The following is a 19,461-nucleotide window of genomic DNA, read 5'->3' as shown; positions in this document are numbered from 1 at the left end:
TGTCATATGAAGAAATCAGTGCAGCAAAATACTGTTTGTGTGAGGTGATTCTGCCTTGAACTTTCATTCTAATAAATTCTCCTGGAGCATGTGTTTATGTGATCTGGGGTGTTTTATTTGTTCTTTGTTTTTTCTAACCATACTTAAAATACTTATTAATGAATGCTGAAGAAGCATTTTCCACTCTTAGTAAAATCAAGCAGAAAGCCTTTAAGGGTGACAGGTAATGGGTGGCCGTGTAAAATGAGTAGACCTATATTTATGTATGGATTTTTAGGGCAAACACCAGTGAGAGCAGTAGGTGGTTATAATTTCATATAATGCTCCTAGGGCAGAAAAAAACTGCAGAAATCACAGTATTTTCCTGTGTATGCTTGTTCTGTAAAACTGCATCAGTCAGACTTGTGTTTCTTTGGTTTTGCCCTTTCTGGTATAGTAGGTCTAAAGAAAATGGAGATTTACATCTAGAAGAGCATAAAAATGAAAGGCTTAAGGAGGGTTTACCGCCACAGTTGCTGGCTGAAGGTGGTGAGGCATGCATACACCCGCCACAAGGCCTGTAAAAAACAGAGTAATGTATTATGGCATGCCCTAATGAGGGCTCATAACAATAAAGCCAACTCTGAAGAAGTATTTCCATATTTGTTAGGCCAACAAGAAAGCAGATGTTGGGCAGCTTCAAGCATTTGCTGTGTTTGTGCAGTGCTGCATCAGGAGAAGTAGCTGAGCAGTTAAGGTGAGTAGTGAGCCATAGCCACGGGTGGGCACCGTCATGTTCATTCTTTTGTCAGTGTGGATTATTCACACACACACACTTTGTTTTTTCTGCTGTTTTTCTGGTCTGGTTCTAAATGCCTTAACAGACCAGACTTCTGATCTTTCTTTTCCCAGGGAAAAGGCGCTTTTAGGCGTTTAGTCTGAATTTTAGGTTCTTGTTCTTATGTTTGCCTGGTCCTATTACACTAAATAATAATTCTTCTTCCTCTGTGGTTTGTCTGTCTTTCAGGTGATTGCTGGTTGCTATAACTCTGCTTAATCAAGTTCTGTTTAACCAGCTCTTAATTTTCTGCATCCCACCATTTCTGCATAATTGAATCAGCTGAAGTAGTTGGTCACAGCTGAAAATCCTTATTGTTAAATTTTCTTGTGATTGTCTGTCATCCATTATCCTTGAGGTTTTCTTGGCGTTGACTGTACTTGACGATACGGCTTTTGGGTTTCTTTTGTTGTCCAAGAACACGAACAGAGATTGTCCTAGGAGGTTAATTGCCTTATTTTCCCCTTTCCTTTGGGGATGATGGAATTGGCGAAGTTGCTGTAAGCAGGCTAAGCTAAAAAGAAAACTTTCTTTATCACATGAGAGTAAGCTCTCTCCTGTTAAAGAAATTATATAATGCCAGACTAGCTTGAGCATTAGGTTACTGTGTAGGAGTAAGTGGGCATACACTGCAGGAAAGTTGTACCAAAGCCCTCTGCACTCCACTGCTGGCAGTGCCAGGCTCCAGCGCTGAGCTGGTGCAGGGCAGATGCCTGCCTCCATGGCCCCCCGGGGGTCCCCTCCTCGTACCTATGAGCATGTCCAAAATAATGTTGTGCTCTTACTCATTATCATAGTGGGCATGTTTGGTTTCTTTAGTAGTCTGAAAAATTCATTTGCATGTTTGATTCTGAAGACATTGCTGCCTGCCTGGGTTACCTGTCTCAGTTCGACCCACTATGAAATTACAGTCTTGGTTTACACCAGAAAGGATTGCTGGTATCTCAGGAGTGGCAAGCCTTGGGGGGGAAGCTTTATAGAGCTTCCACAAGCAAAATAAATTATACTGGCATTTTTGCTGATATAACATGTATTTCAGTGTGAGACCATTTCAGTACAGAACTGTTCCAAACCAGAAGCCTGCATCCTTAGCAGACAGGGATGCACCAGCAAAAGTTTCTTCAAAGGGACTGTGATTCTTCCAGCATCTTTAGCTCTATTTATTTCAGAGATCTAGTGAGTTCTTTGGAGAGATTTTTTAATCACGTAAGCCCTGTCTTATATTAGGTTTCACTGGGTTCCTGCATATAATGTGTCCCTCCTCTCTCATGCAGGCTGCGTTCAATAGCTTGTTAGGCATAGGTTTATTGCCTTGAGCAATAAGTTTAAAATACAACAATTATATTTTCTTTTATTTCTTAGTTCTTATTAATAGGAATTGTGTTTTCTATACAAATGTCCAGTACTTATAACTTTCTCTACAGTGTTCATGTTAAAAAAGAGGCACTAGCTTTTGATAGCCTGAGAGGGAAAGTTTTGTTGTCACTGCAATATGTATTTTAAAATAAATAGGCCCTTAAGTGTTTTGAAGATACTGAAAACATTGTTCTCATTCGTGAATATTGGTTGAATTAGAGACTACATATAAAATATTCAATGTCCTTCTTACATCAAATATTTTGGGTTGGATTTTATGTACAGAGCAACCCTGGGCAAAATCAACTATTTTCAGTGTCCCTAATTTTCTCCTACTTCTCCCAAAACATTCACAGAGTGATCTGCATCAGCCGGTTGATCGAGTAACGTTGGAAGCTCTAGAGCGCCTGCCCCATCCAGTTTGGCACGTCTTGACTCAGTTCAGATATGTGCTATGTGAGTTGTCTCCGTGATAGATTAATGACATATCTTCTGTCATTGATTAAAAGCCCAAAAGACCATTGAAACCCAAAGTGCTTATGTAAGGAGAGGTTTAGAAGGACAATCAGGATTTACATGGTAATAAATATAATTGCAAAATAAACCTCAGATGTCCACTGAGAATTAAATTTCATACTCAGAGGAGAAGAACCAGAGTTTTAAAAAAATAATATGATGAATCCTTGCACTTTGACTTTGACAGGTGTATTCTTGATTACTAGCTACAGAGATAATGGAAGGTGTATTATACCCTGGAGGATCATAAATCTTTCTGATTTAAATAAAATGAGGCTTAAGAGAGCAGAGTTCGCCTAATTTGCTATAAATTGACAATTGTGATTTATTAACAAGGACAAGGAAGTCACTAAGAAGTGCTGTTGCCATGCCCAATTATTGTTTAATCGGGTGCCAGTTGAAGCTAGACTGGCATAGAAGATAACTATACAGTCCTGAAGATGGTGGGGTCTAAATAACTATTATCTGTATTTTTACTTCGGATACTAACACTGTGAAAGTTTTCAGAGGGAGTTAAATCAGCCAAATGGCAGGGGGGTATCAATAAAAACAATGTAAGTGTATCTTTTTTTCATAATCTAGCTTCTATGCCATTTAGCAAATAGTATTTCTCATGATGCTTGTGAGCAGCGGGCAACTTTTTTGTTATATCGTGTAAGTACAGCTGTATAAACAACGATACTGAACTAAAAAAATTCTAGGTAAATTCAAATTTATTTTAAAACTTTTTTCAAAATGAGAAATTGATGAATTTAATTACTTTTTCATGTTAAATTAATTGGCTTGTAAACAGCAATCCTTAGAAGGTACATCTTTATTACCCCATTGGTAGAGATGACTAAAGAGAAATAGTTAATTCATCACCACTACGAGTACCCTAACCTAGAGGCATCCAAGGCGTGGATGTCTGTAGCAAGGTCTGCATTCAGAAGGAGGAGTCACAGCATTTTTGTGAACAACAGATGATCAAAATCTGTCAACTTCCACCTGGCAATCTAAAAGCAATCTGATCCAAAATTACTGTGATATTATCCGTGCCTTGCCAAATAATTTGTATATATGCCTAAGCAGATGGATCTAACATACACCCTGCCAGTTCTTGTAGTTGTTTGACCTTGCCAATGAGCGTCATCTACATCTTTTCCAGACTGAGCCTTAGCCATTATGTCCAGGGCCAGAAAGAGTATAAACAAGGAAACAGTATTACCTGGATCTTCTGAAGAGCTTCGGACTACCGTATATAGATATCAGTGTGTAAGCTGTCTAAATAGATCTTCATATCAGTGCAGTCAATTAGGAAATCCATTTCAAATGGTTCCATTGGTAAAATAACAGCAGTTCGCAATGCTGTATTTTTTAGCCCTTCCTGCAAAAGAATTTAGATTAATTTTACATTTTAAAGTTAGTTTCGTTCTTCATGCAGTTTGCAACATCTCTAAGTATTTAATAACTAAGTATTCCCTTCACAAAGCTGAGTAGCTGTGTTTGCTGTGATCGCTGAGGTGTCCATCAAGTCCTTGGTGCTGCAATTAGCAGAAGATGGCATGCTAACTTTCGTAACTTGCTTTAAGATTTGCAGTGCATGTAAAACTTTTCATTTTCATGATCTCATTATAGCAAATACTGGGGTTTTTTGCAATGAAAGGCTCTGAAATACACAATTGTGAATAGAACTTGAGAGAATTTTTCCTACCAAACTTGTAACTGGGTGTGTTGACTGTGTAGCTGAATTCATGGCATTGTGTTTCCTTGGTCAATTATGCAAAATTCTTCTTATTTCTCCTTTGCATTTATGGCTGCTAAATGTATTTGTTACAAACTGCTGAATATCTCATTCTTATTTCCTAGCTTAATTTTCTAATGCAGTTGAGGTTTATGTGGTAAAACTTTGCTCGTGAGACATCTCTTTCCCTTCCTGCCCTGGGAATATTTCAATTTACTCTCCAATTTTGACTATTTATGACAGAGGGATAAAGGTTTCAAATGGTGAAAGACGACACTGGTAAAGATGCCACTAGGTAAAAAGACGGTAGCACCAGTTTGTGCCTTAGTGGATAGCCGTATGCCATAACTTCAGGAAAACGTTTGATCATAGTTCTCACTTTACTAAGCATTAAAGAAGCAAATCTCAAGTAAACAAATTCATTCAAGAGTTCAAACTGAATTCTCTTTCAGTGCCGTGTCTTCTATTATTTCTGGATGTTTTTCCCCTTCTCACATCCCATCTCATCTCATTCTTTTATATGAAGCATCAGGAATCATGACTTGTTTACACACCACATTTAGCCCTTCCCTCTGCTATTAGACCTTTGCAGGTCTGAACATGTGAACGAGTCCCACTGGCACATGCAGATGTAGTTTTAACACTCAAGCAACGAGCATACATCAGAATTGTTCAGAAAACTGTGTTTAATAAAATACTTCCCAAGCTCTGTGGAAGCAGAGCAAAGCTATACATAGTGGCTGTAAGTGTCCATTTTTTTCTTAATTTCACGACATTAGGAGGTTAAAATTTTAAAGCTGGCAGTTACCTGTAAGTTTGTATAACATTCCTGAATGCACACCCATAGAACACAGCATACTTCGCAGTTTTTCTTTCTGTGAATTTTCCTTCAAGCCTATCATGAAGTGGAAGTTTTACTTAGCCTTTTCCCTTAGTATAATGATTGCTTATTAACTTCTGACCAGGACACCCGTAAGACAAGTGTATTGATGTTTGTGAGACTGAGAGTTGGATGTGGATGCATTACTTCCGCTATTAGGGATGTAAAGGACTAGGTCTGCAATACAGGATCTTTGTAGCTGGTGATTTTGTCTGATTTCCCTAAAAGCTTCAGCTGTATTTAGAGCTTGATAATTAAGTTGTTTATGAAAATTTCCTAGTTCTAAATTTAAAGTCTCTATCAACTATATTTGTCTTTGTCTAGTATTTTTACTAAACACATGAACGCTACCATCTGTTCTCTACATATACCATCTAAATAAAATTTATTATGAATACATTGTATGTTGTTAACAACTTGAATAAACTTTGGTATTTCCTTTGTACAGCTCATTTTTCCAGCATGCTTTAAAGCATTGTAGTCATTGAACAAGGCTGTAATTAGCTGGAAGGGGGTGTCCCTATTCATAAACCATTGAAGTCGGGTAGCCTTCTGCCTGTCTGCAAGTGTCCTCATCGCTGGCTGGATGATGTTTCTACTGCAGCCAGCAGCAATAGTTCTATACACCAAGAGGTTTCTACCTTGTGCCTGTGGTGAGCTCCATGCTGCCACCTCTTATCTGTGCCCAATGCTGTTAGAAACAGGTGAAGGATCACATTAAAATAGACAGAGGTCAGATCCCTGCCATATGATCTTGAATGAAGCTTTCAGTCTCCATAGACAATATTAATTTGTGAAAATTAATTAAAAAAAACTCATTGCAGTGGTTGAAACAGTGTCAAAGCAAATGAGTGCGTTTTTATCGTATTATCCTTTGTTCTTCCTGCTGAGGTCCTTATTCGTTTTTGCTACTTGTTCTTGGGTGTTTTACTAATCATGATGTAATGTTTTCCAGTATTGGATACTTGTAAAGGCTAGAAATTGGCACAGCAGTACTGAGGAACAGCTTGTATATACACTAATGCCCAGTACAGTTAATTACGGTTGAGTATGAAACGAAGAACTGTCACTTTCTAAGTGTGGTGGATAGTTTCTGTTCTCATTCAGGGAAATATGGAGCTGGAGCAGCGCACATAAAATCTGGACCAGCTGAGGTACTTCAGATTTAAAAAGGCAGCTGGACTCTGAACATATATGTCTTCTGATTAGTTGCAGAAATTTTACATTTCAACACCTAATCCTTTCCTCTCATACAGAAAAAGAAATGATATAAAAGTGTTTTGGATCTGATGCTTTCCTATCAGACTAGGCAAAAATTTATTGCAGCTTAAGCTCTAGAAATAAAATATTGCACACAGGGGGACCTTCATCCTCTTTCTGTGAATTGCTGAGAGAGTCATATCTTCTTGCCTGTCCTTGAAACAAAGTCTGTACCTCTTTTTCTGACTCAGACTTCATTAAAAGGCTCTTTAGTCTTGAAGCAAATATACAATATTCTTCTTTGTAACAATAGTTATTTCCAGGGAATATATTTAAAAGAGTTTTTTTCAAACTCACAGGTAAATTAATTTTAGTGATGCTTGACAGCAATTCCATTTTTCCAGTAAGAACAGTCTTACTGTAAATTGAGACTAGAGAATTGCATTATTCATGTGAAAGATGATTCTAGAATGTCTTTTGGCTCTTCTGGGTAGTGACAGTCCTGTACAGAAATAAAATGGCCTTGCTTTGCTGTAGATTTATTAGTACCAATATTTTCTGCAGCTTCTCTCCTTTCAGAATTCTTTGTTTTTCATAGTCTTCTGTGTTAGAGAGATTGTACTTGTTTTGTGGGCTCTCAATGTGCCATTGATAAAGTCAACTCAGAGAAGATAATCCTAGAGAAGGATTAAGTGCTGTTTGCCCATTTATTACAATGAGTAAACTGAGTCAGAGAACCTCTAATTTTCCTAAAGCCACATAGCAACTTAGTGTTGTAATTAAGTCTGATTCAGCAGCACATACTAATCAGTTTCCATGGTGCCTGAGGCCCAAGAAGCAATAATTCAGCCATGTTCAGTACAGAAATGAGAGCTAAGTCATGAGAAATTTCATGTGCCAATGAGAGAGACTGAAAATGCCTTGCTCTCATTTCAACATTTATCTTTATTAAATTTTTACAAGAACATTCAAAATAATCCGAGTAATTACAGTAGAAGTGATGGGACTGTTTTACATGGTGTTCAGCTGTGACAAAAACCTTCAGAAAAATAGATGCTGTGATTTCTGCTTTGCTTCTTGCTATGCTGAGCTGCAAAGGGTTTAATATTCTAGTGATACAGGGATGAAGAGATTGTATGAAACAGCAGTAACTGATGTTAGTGAAGTATCTATAAAATAGTCAGTTCTTCAGGGACACGGGAAAAGTATCTGTGATCTTAGAAATATAAAAGAATGGCATCTTCCAGCTTCACTAGGATAACGTGGTGAACACACAGGATTCACAACACAGATGGACAAAACACAGGCCATGATGCAGAAGGGTGGCAGCGGATTCGTGTTCATGCTGCATGGCTCTCAGCCGTGAAGTGCTGCGGACCACATGGTGCCAAAATAAAACCTGCGTGAGCTTCCCTCGGCGCTTTCCCAATTCTTCCCTGAGACATTTGGGGGCTCGGGATTTCAAATGGAGAAGGACAGGCTGTTTGGCAAATGCAGCAGGGATGAAGCAGAAACCCTCTCTGCCAGGTCTTGGGTGAGGATTCACATGCTGCCTGCGCTGCTGCGTTGAGGGAATGAACTCGCCATGAGGCAGGGGGCTGGCCAGGTCTTTCTGTTGTTCTTTGGAAACGTCTCCCCTCTGATTCAACCAAGGAAAAGGATGTCCCCGTTTCCTTGCATTTGTACAAATTTTAAAACGCAAAGCTGTTTCTCATCTCTTTGGGGAAAGCTGGGGACAGAGCCTCAAGAAATACAGCTCTGTCTCCTATTTCTGTAACAAAGCTCCTCTGTGGTGTTGGACAAAACTATAATCACTGTGTGTCTCAGTTCTTCTCACAGTACGATGGCAGTATGTCCTACCTGACAAAATACTGAAGGTTTCAGTAGTATTTGGAGAACTGAACTGTATGACACGTGAATGGGAGAGCCTAGCACCATGAGTGGACAGAGCAGATCAAATGAACTCGGGAGAAAAGTTCGCATTTATAAGCTGGTTTGGATTTTTTAGTGCCTTGATTACGCTTAATTAAGGCTGCACCGATTTCAAGATAAGCACTCCAGAGACAAATTAAGATTGCTATGATTGTTTATACAGTACTTAAAGCATGACAGGAGCTTGAGCTGTCACAGAACCAGCACAGTCCTTGTCCTGCTGGCTTGTCACCTCCAGGCTGGGCACGTTGCTGGAAATGGGCACACCAGTCAAGAGCTGAGCATGAACTTCTGATCAATGTTGGATGTAGGAGGGATGTGGGCAATGATGAACAAGGGTTAGAAAGATGTGACCAGCCTGTTTGTTCTTCACTCAAGAGTGAAATTTCCCAAACAGATATGCAGCTATAGGCAAACTGATCAAACCCATCCTGGTGTGGTTTTCCCGAGAGATCTGTTCCCTTACAATGCGCAAAACCATGTAGTCGTGGTTCAGGGAGCAGCTAGGTTCTTTTGAAAAAAAAAGGTAGGGAACATTTTCCTTGTTGAGAGCCAAATAAGCCTTTCAAACAACTTTGGCATAAGAACATGAGAAATGCCATAATGGGTCTGTCATGCATTTACTGCAGCATTCTGTCTCTCATGGGGACATTAGCAAATCTTTACTATTTGAGGAGTGTGTACAAGCCTGGCCACCACTCCTCTCCAGTTCTCCCAGTGCCCACCATCATCAAACTAGGGACGCTGATGTCTGCCTGTTGCCTTTCATACCTGGTTTGGATATATAGTACATGAATTTGTCTAATGACTTTTATACTATCTGACTTCACAACCTCCTGTGGCAAAAATGTCCCAGAAGCTCATACTTTGGAAGTATTTTCTTTTATCTGTATTAAGCTCATCTTCTGACATCCGTAAGTGTCCCTCTACAGCTGAGGGATTTAGTGTGTGACAAATTCTGGATTCACCGCCTCCATGATTTTGTAAACCTCAATCATATCACCCCCATCAGCTTTGTTTTCTCCAGACTAATGAGTCCCAGTCATTTTAGTGTCTTCTTCTAAAGTAGTTGCTCCATCTACTTGAACATCTTGGTAGTCCTTTTCTATGCCTTTTTTAACCCCACTGTATTCATCCTGAGGCAAGAAATTAATTGTCAGGTATTTGCCAAGTACAGTGTGAGGCTTCTCAAAGTCCATTCTTAATTCTATAATGTAATAGTGTATCTTAAGTGAGAACAACAAAGTCTCAAAGCTACATGGAAAAACAACTACCAGGTGATGCTTTCGTGCAGTACGTGGCTGAAGCATCAAGGTACTTCGTTTTGACAACACAGCCATCATAAAAAAAATGAGACTATAGAAACTATCTGAGTGTCCCCCACTCCAGTACATCACACCAGGTATGTAAAGTCTGAAAAGGGTTGCAAGCTGTTGCAAATTCGGTGGAGAAAGCAATGACTTCTGACGAGTGTTGTCAGCAAGGAAAGTTGGCAGTGATAGGGTAGCGTGCAATACTAATGCACAAAAGTTAGAGCTGTTACGAACCAATGTCATGAGCTGGCATCTGCCCTCTTTGTTTAGGAACTTACAAATAGATATACCATTGTTATTCCTCTGAAGTACAAGGTAAATAATGGTTTGTAAACCAAGAGAAAAAAAAAACAGCAACTTTGACTGAATTAATGTAACTCCTGAGATATTTTTCTCATCTTGATTGTAGTCATGTATCAGCTTTCCAGTAGATGAGCTGGCAGAGGGCCATTGCCAGGAAGAGTAGAGATCTCTTGAACTTCTTGTGATTGCACAGATCCCTTGAGTATTCAGGCTTTCAGGTGTCTTTATGCCACTCTGCTGTGTGAGTAACTGAAAAGCAAGACCAAACTCTTTGATGTATTTGCCAATTTTACAAATAGCTTGTTCTAATCAGCAGAATATAATGTTCAGGGAAATATGTCTGTGCCTTGAAGAGCCAATAAAAAGTCAGTTTGTAACAGTGGAGGTTGTTCAAGCTAGTGAAGTTCAGTTGGAACTGATCTATATTTTAGGGCAATCTTTAAGGGAACTGATTCAACAATGATATCTGTCATGGTTTAACCCCAGCTGGCAACTAAGCACCACACAGCCACTTGCTCACTTCCCCCCCGGTGGGATGGGGGAGAGAATCAAAGAGTAAGAGTGAGAAAACACGTGGGTTGAGATAAAGACGGTTTAATGGGTAAAGCAAAAGCCGCGCACATAAGCAAAGCAAAACAAGGAATTTGTTCCCTGCTTCCTATCAGCAGGCGGGTGTTCAGCCATCCCCAGGAGAGCAGGGCTCCATCACACGTAACAGTTACTTTAGGAGACAAACGCCATCACTCCAAATGTCCCCCCCTTCCTCCTTCTTCCCCCAGCTTTATACGCTGAGCATGATGCCATATGGTGTGGGACATCCCTTTGGTCAGTTGGGCTCAGCTGTCCTAGCTGTGCCCCCTCCCAACTTCTTGTGCACCCTCAGCCTGCTCGCTGGTGGGGTGGGGTGAGAAGCAGAAAAGGCCTTGACACTGTGTGAGCGCTGCTCAGCAAAAGCTAAAACCTCCCTGTGTTATCAACAGTTTCCAGCACAAATCTAAAACATAGCACCATACCAGCTACTATGAAGAAAATTACCTCTATCCCAGCCAAAACCAGCATAATATCTCAAACAGGATTCAGTGTGTTCTGTACAGAAATTCAAACTCAGCTCCCACGATAAAAATGAATTTTCCCCTTTAGGTTTTGACGATGCGTAGTAACGAGTACGGTGTACTGTTGCAGTGTTTAACTGAGCACTTGGTAAATGCAGTTAAATGAGTGCTGACTCTATGTGGTCTTGTGCTGTGTGTGGCCTTCTGCTTACCTTTGGTCACGATTAATTCTTTTCATTGTAACTAACATTAGAGATTAAAGTGTGTTAGAGTAATGATGAAACTAGCTGTTTCCTTAAAACAGTTAAATGAAAGAGTTAACTAAAATCTTGAAACTGAAATGATACCAAGATACCCACCAGTGCCCTTGGTCAGAACAGTTACCCTACCCAAAGTCTCACTTCTGTGATGAACGTATCTATCTGACCATCAATAAAGAACATTAGGTGATGTGATGGATCTGAAGACCACAGGCCTCCTGTAAACGGTGCCATGCATAGAGTGAGGGAGCAAGAGACGTTGATTCTGATGACATGAGTCTTACTAACCTTGTTTCTTTTGAATTTTCCCAAATAGGGTCGAGACTGCAGCGTGCCCATTAATTCTTGCATTCAAAATCCATGTCAGAATGGAGGGACCTGCCACCTCACCGAGGCAAATAAAGAGGGATTCAGGTAGTAACACAAGTTCATTTAAAATGAGATTATAAAATTAAATGTGTTTCTACTTTGCATTAATGAACTATAATGGCAACTGCATAAAAGCTGCTGTATGTGACACTTCTATTTGCCATACAAAATAATTAATCTGGTTTCATTGGTGTGACATATTGTTTCCTCTGAAACAGGCCTCCTTATTTTCTCATAATGGAATATACTCTTAAGAGCTATTCTGAGCGCTCTTCCTGATCTGCATTGTTATCTGTATGCTAATTTTCCTTGGGACATTTCAAACTCACATATACACTTCTTTGTATTTGTAAAGTAAGCATCTGTTGCTTGACAACCAGATGCAAAATGTTTTCATACTGGATAATATTGTAGACAAACAGGCTCTAAAGAAACAATTAAAAAACATGCAGAGATTGACACATCCTGAGCACTGTGCCTGCAGCAGAATAACCTTTACAGGTGGACATTACAGATTTTACTTTTCCCATATAAGAAACACATAGCATAGGTGGGGATACTCCAAGAGAAGTCCCGAAGTAACTGGGAGCTTTGTGCTGCTACAGGTACTACTTTACAGGTAAGAAAATACAAGTTTGAGGCTTTGGCCACTAGTTGTCATTAAAGTTGACAGAAATTTTATTTTAGAAAAGAGTTGCTGAAATTTTCATAGATTTGGTCCTCAGTATTTGTGCTATTTCTTGCACAAAATACGTACAAAAGTACACCGTGCTGTTGTTTCAATGGTGTATATGAAAGCCTCACTTCTAAAAGCTTTTGTATATTACTGTGGCTGCTGCTTTGTCTTCTTTTATATATGGCTTCCTATCAATGACAGCTGGAGGGAGAGACGGAATTGCAAGGTTTATAAATGGTGTAAGCAGGGAGTCAAACCAATACATTTTTTCAGTTTGGTTCCCATTTGGTTTCAGCTGTGATTAAGACTGTTCCAACTGAGGTTAACTGTTTGTTAACCAAGTCAGCAAACCCATATGATCTTATGTCAGAAAATAGGGTTTTTTTCAAAAATGAAAGGGCCAGGTGAAAGTTTGGGTGACTGACAGGACTTTAGGTGCTGTGGGGGGTTAGCACCCCCCTCCTGTTCCCCTGCCAATGGTAGGATGCCTTTTATATTTCCAGAAAAGCATTGTGGCTGCTTTTTGACTCCCTAAATCCCTCACGTGGGAATGAGGCACAGAAGAGCTTCCATTTTGCCCTGTGGTAGGATGAATGGGGAAGCAGAAAACAGAAGAAATGTCCCGAAGCTTTTCTCTGTCTCTGTGCCTGCTCACCCTCAAGAATTCCCCCCCTCACAGAAACAGATCCAGCACACGCTGGACACAGAAGGGCACGGAAGGTACTACAATGGAAAAATGTAGGTTGATGGGGATGAAGGGACACTGTCAGGGTCTGTTACAAATAACAACCTGAGGCTTTCCAACATGGGAGAGCAGGACTAAAACACACAGCCACGTCTCCATGAGGGGCAGTTTAGAGCTCAGCTTGAGCACCTGTGACGAGGCCCTGAGCAGAGCAGAAGAGTGCATCTCCTGGGTAGAGATGTGTCTGTAGGGTCATACTGGTGCATGGTGGTGAGAGAGGATGAGGAGGCTCTTCAGGTCATAGCACGTGCAAATGGTCATGCTGCTTGACAGACCCCCTGGATTTTGGTGAAACCACTACTCTGATCTCATATACCTCTTCTTGATGCAGATTTTAGCAGGCCCAGCAATTTTTGGAGTAAAAGTTCAGGTTCAGTTTCTGCTTGAGAGAAATAAAGGTCTGGTGGTCTTCCATTCACGTTCCCTTCTGGTCACCCTCATGTAATACTGTTTAGATAGCTTTTTCCAGCTTGTGCCAAAGGAAAATTGTACCATATTAGAATATCTGTTTTCTGTCACTCAGTACTCTGTTTTCAGAAATCAAGCTAAAACGTGCTAGTAAAACATTTTATAATATCCATAATACTAGAGTGAAAGGCTTCAGCTTATAATATCCATAATACTAGAGTGAAAGGCTTCAGCTTATATTTTGGATCAGGTTTTTTCTTCAGCATTTTTGTTTTGTTCTGTGGTAGAAAGTAAAAAGTTTTGAATGACCTGAAATGAAAGCTACTTCTGAATTTTTCTTGTGAAGAACTTTACAATTTCAGAGGCTTTGCTTCAGTTCCAAATGAACATTGTTTTTGAGATCCTTTAGAAAACTGCAGGGGTGGTTTTATTGCTTAACAACATTTGAGGCTTTTTAGGGAAGGTTTCTGCTTTTATATTTATTTATATAGTTTTAGTTGGTCTAATAAAAGACACATAAAACTATATCTCGTCAAAATCTTGCTTCGTAAAATTGAGTGTTCAGTTTATGCATTGCTCTATTTTCTCTCTGTGTTTTTAGTTCGGTCAGGCCCTAGTCCCAGCTGCTCTGGAGGAGTGTGGAACTTTAGCATGTCGTAGAGCAATGGGATGTGGGGATGGAACAGTCAGTGATGGGGAAGATAAACATCTCAAGATAGAATTTGGTTGGTTGATTGGTTTGGGTTTTTTTTTGGTGGGAAATCTCCTCTCCAGTGGATGGCAGCAGTCAGAGTTACGTGCATATAAATTGTGTTCATCAAGATGGGAAAACGTTAACTTAGATTATATGGTGTGAGGAAGTGGATGTCAAAAACATTTTCATGAGAGGCCTCCTTGGATTTTTCTGTTGTGTGGCCTGTAAAAGAAATTATATCTTCTGTATATTCTCTTCCCTAGGGAAATATATTCATACACAAGCTCTGCTGCCAAACTTGTCAAATCTTAACTCTTGTAAAAAGGAAACTTAAGCCAAAGCTCTCTCCCTATGAAATGCCAAGCAGTTTAACTCTCAAGTTTCTGTAGCCTTAGACAAGAAAATTACCTTTTAAATAATGCTAAGGTGGTGATGTTCCCCAGGCAAAGACAGGAAATTCATAGTTATGACTGAGATTCCAGCCTGGCTCGCCCGCTGTGCTTGGTACCCGCAAGGGCTTGCAGCAGCAGGGGATTGAGATGCTCAGATTTGTTGTAATAGCAGGTCCTGGTGGGGCAGCTGAAGGGCAAAGGTTCAGCTGGAGTTCTTCAGTCCTTCTTGGGCATCTTTCTTCTTGCACTTTTTCAATTCTGAATAATTTTCACATTCTCTTTCTTCACGTAGGGATGACTTCTGTATTAAAGAATAGTCAAGTGACATAGTGTGGCTCAGGATATTAGAAACATGAAGTTCTTCCTCCCTTTGACTTGCTCATTCTAATCTAATATCTTCTTCGACAAAAGGTTGCCAAAAAAGGTGCTTATTGAGACTGATAAAAAAAAAAGATGGTCAGTCAGACATGTGCTGGTCACTTAGCATGCCTGTGAGACTTTGGCAAAGGAGGCAGAGCTGTCAGCTCTGCTTCAGTTAGCCACAGGCAACCAGCTGATCTTTGATAACCCATGATGTTTGGAAACAAATTCTCTGGATTATTTAAACTTTTCTCCGTATAAAACCCCCTCCATTTTCCAGAGTGTTTTCTTTAGCATTTTCCACAAACTTTTAAGTTCCCTCATAAATGTAAAATCCTGGAACTGATTAACTCCCTAGTGTTAATTCTGCCTAGTATGTGTGTATGTGTGTACACACTGTATGTGTGCCTATTTTAATAAACAGATGCTGAACTGTTTCATTAGAGTTTATGAAAAAAAATTTTGAATATAGTAAACTTACAAAATTGTCAGTATACTTCAGCTCCAAAAGTTTACCCCCAAAATGTTGTCATTAAGTTCTGTGTTCCGTCGCACCTTCATGAGGATAATGGGGTTTTATTTAGTTCTTTCTTTTTAGGAAAATGCAACACTAACAGAAAATCCCAAAACTGGAGGAATAGGGAATTTGGACCTTTATGCGATCACAGCGTCTTAGAAAATAGTTCTTTCCTGCATGGCTCCATTGTTTCCGAGGTCCAAATGAAATGCTGTCTCACACTGCTTCGCTATTTAGTCAGTACAAAGTTTTCATCATTGTCTCTGGAATTAATTTTCTCTATCGGTCAGCTGGAACCCAAGTTTGATGACCTTCCAGTCACTCTGCAAAATTCATTTCTCTTCTAAGCTTTTTCTGGGAAAATACATACAAACAGTCCCAAACTGCAACTCTTTCAACGTATGGTTCAGTCTGGGTCCTAAATTGTATGTTTTATCTTCTAATTTCAGTCCTCATATTGGGCACATTTGAATGCAAATCAAAATAAAGATTCATACGTAAGCAATAATGTAAAGACTCCCTATAATACATAGGGACCAGTAGCCAAATGTCATCAATTATGCTGACATTTCCTTCATTATGGAATGTGTCCTAATACTGAGCAATTGTATCTTAACAATCCCATATGTATTGTTACTAATGGTAACTCTACTGAGTTGAACCATTACTGTGATAGTATTTAATAATGTCATTTTTAATTGCGTACATCCAAGCTGTCCCAATCCTTTTGTTGAAGGAAAATGGTGTTATATTCACGTAAAAATAACCAGCACAAAGCCACTCTTGTTGCTTTTCTTTAAATGGAGAGAAAAATTTGTGCTCCCAAACTGAGACCTTGGATGCCAAGTTGCAGCCTGGAGCATATTTTTATGGCTGAGTTATAGACCCCGGAAAATGGGGTTTTGTAATCAAAAAGGGAAACATGATCAATGTGCTACTGTATTTAATTAGATGCCTTTAACCCCGTCCCCGACACTTGCATTGGCACAAAAGATGGTGTGCCAGCTCTTCTCTCTTATCTGCCTCCTGTGATGCTCTGGATCATTGCAGGGTCCGCAAAAGGACATATTTTATTAGCAATAATGAGCTTGAGACAGGAAAAGAAAATATTTCTTATTGATTTATTGTGTCCTAAATTGGATTCATTTGAGCAGTTTGGTTTTGGTTATTCATGGTGAAGGTTTTCTAACTCTCATGACCTGTGAATGGTCCCTGCAGAACTGAACAAAGATGTCTGTTAGCATGTGACCTATATGCCTGTTCTGTACCCATCTAGAAGATCTTACTGTTGTGGTGGCTCAAGGCACATTCCCTACCCCTTATTCCTTCCCCTTTGTTATTCCTTTGGTTTCTGAGGTTGCCCATGTCGTGAAGAATCTAACTTTACCCTCAGGGTCCAACCTAGGCCCTACTGAAGGTGGATGTAGAGCTCTGTGCCATTCCTCCCTTGGGAGTCCCTGCACTCTGCTCAGTCTGTGGCACACAGGATAAAGAAAAGCAAATGTCATGCTGAGAGCAAGCAGCCCAGAAGTGCTGCAGTTTTCTTCACAGATTCTGAAGATCTGCTTCTCCAGGGCATTCCCTACCTCAACCCCCTGACACCTACATAAAGCAAGATAACCACCACATGTCCACTTTGTCCATCTGAGCTGAAAAAGAAGTACCCTGCAGCTATTTCTGCACTGAAAATTCTCCTGGTTTCAGAAAGCAGTGGATGGCCATTAGTGTGACGGCTCTGGTGTTTTCTGTTTTCCATCCTCATCAATCAGTAGTGCTTTACATTTGTTCTGTTCCTTTTCTGCCACCAGAACTTGCATCAGAAAGGAAATGAACAGCTGAGTGAATGTGTAGTTTGGACTGGGGCTCAAAACAACCCTTCCCTTCCACACACATGCTTTCTGTGACTAGTGAACAGCAACACTGACACTTCAAGTAGCATTGCTGGCTTCTTAGAAGCCACTGAAGTAACTGGAGCACTTAACACGTGTTTTTAGACTCTCTTTTAGGAACTGTGGCCTCCACCTCTTCATCACTTACAGCTAGTTTAAAATATAAAGGTTCTCTTAGCAGCCATAGCTTTCTAGATCTAGAGAGGAAATGGAGACTGAAAAAAAACGAACCACTTAGTTTCTTACACTCCCTCTAGGGACCATACATCACAGTTTTGTGCGATAAAATATTTAGTGCAATTATTTTTCAGTAGTGTCCACATCGTCACAGAACCATTCCTCGCTCTGTTGTTGTTTGTTTGTGTTTTAATTGAATTATCTAGACATCATCAGCTCTTCTACAAATAGATGTGGGAGGAGCTGTGGAAGTACTGAAGCCTTACTGCACTTGTAAAAGCAATCATTCCCAAACATTTCTTGTTTGGAGAAGTGACAAAGTAGTAATGAGAAGAAAATGTTCATGTCTGTAAACTCAATTCAAGACATTGTTCTTTAAAGAGAAGAGCTATCTAAAGCTGCCAATTTGCCCTATGATTGTGCAGTCCTCAGTAGGCAAGCATCCACATACTCACAAAATTATTAACAGGGAAGCCAAGGATTTGAATATTGTGATGAGTGTTTACTCTCCTGCCCTGGAGTTGCTTCATTCAATTCAACGCTACAGTTATCAACAAAGAAAGCAAAGAGAAGCACGACAGAGGCTGTCTCCTGCTGATGCTTTTATGTCTCATGTAAATAGTTACATGACCCCATGAACCACCAGACTGCATCCTTCACCAAACACATAGGGTTAAAGTGCTGTGTACTTCACAGCAGCAGTGAATTTGACTCCAGCAACTCACTTTTATATGTTTTCATTTCAGTTTTATACCTCAAACCTCCTGCCCCTTCAGATCCATACTAACTTTTATTAATTTTTTTCTTTCTTCAAAGCTGTTCTTGTGTCCTTGGGTATGAGGGGGAGAGGTGTGAAATAAACCCAGATGACTGTGAAGATAATGACTGTGAGAATAACTCTACATGTGTGGATGGGATCAACAACTATGTCTGTCTCTGCCCTCCTAATTACACAGGTAAGAAAGGGCCACAACCAAAGAACAGGAATCCCCAGTCCCTGAAGGGAAGGGTCCAAATGCACGTTTACTTTGTCCATGAGTGTATAATTAACCAAGAATCTAGTCCCATTTTACAGCAACCTGGATGTCTTACTGGAAAGTTGTTAGTTCTACCAATATTGCAGTACACGTGCTCACAAACATGGCCGCTTTCTGAGTCAAAATACTGATGCTTCGTTGTAAAATACATTTAAAAATACTGAAGTTTAAGGTGTCAGAGAAATTTATACTTCTGCATCCACCTTCTCTAAATGTATTTCAGAAATATTCCCAGTATTGAGCTGAGTCTAATATACATCTGTTCTGACTCTTGGAAAATAAAAATAGTTCCTGTTGAAATTATGGTAGGAAAATAGCTTTTGGGGCATGGCTTTCACCTGAGATCTCAGAGGTCTGCATTTATTAAATAAAATGAGCCTGACAACGTGCTGTTTAAATTCATTGTCTCCATTTCACAAGTGGAGAAGCAAAGGTTGTGTAAGAAACTGTAGTCTTCAGAGTCCACCCATGGCAGTTAGCCCAACTCAGCAGATGTGCAGTCACCTGCTAAGTCCACGGTGACAGAAGTTGGTAACTGAGTTAGAAATGGAATTAGTATCTCCAGCGCCCATCCTGCATTTCAGATAAATTCCTTCCTAAACCTTCTGCAAGACCAGAAACCCTCCTAACTGTAATGTAAAATTGCTTTTTCTCAAGTCATTACTGGAGCATACCATTGACTCGCTCAAACTGCGTTAGCACAACCTTCCTGGCTCAGCATGGAGTGGTAAGGAAACACCTGCAATAGTTCCTACTTGCATCCTTTGAAATGGGTTTATTACCTTCTAAGCATGGGGAAGTAATGAAGGGCTTCTTGTACACTGGAATATATTACATGTCAGGGG

The 19,461-nt window shown here is 39.9% G+C and overlaps 1 protein-coding gene across 1 annotated transcript in view; it reads left to right on the top strand.

Annotated features, from left to right (window-relative positions):
• Window positions 1-19,461, top strand: part of SLIT3 (slit guidance ligand 3) — a 524,461-nt gene that overhangs the window by 455,973 nt on the left and 49,027 nt on the right. Inside the window, exons 27-28 of the mRNA XM_068417108.1 lie at window positions 11,669-11,766; window positions 18,396-18,535. Of these exons, the coding sequence (XP_068273209.1) occupies window positions 11,669-11,766; window positions 18,396-18,535 (238 nt within the window). The remainder of the gene's footprint in view (window positions 1-11,668; window positions 11,767-18,395; window positions 18,536-19,461) is intronic.

This window comes from Nyctibius grandis, chromosome 22 (assembly GCF_013368605.1).
Source record: "Nyctibius grandis isolate bNycGra1 chromosome 22, bNycGra1.pri, whole genome shotgun sequence".
In the NCBI taxonomy this organism is placed as follows: Eukaryota; Metazoa; Chordata; class Aves; order Nyctibiiformes; family Nyctibiidae; genus Nyctibius; species Nyctibius grandis.
Note: the sequence above shows the minus strand (reverse complement) of the source record. Positions and strands in the feature narration are given on the sequence as shown.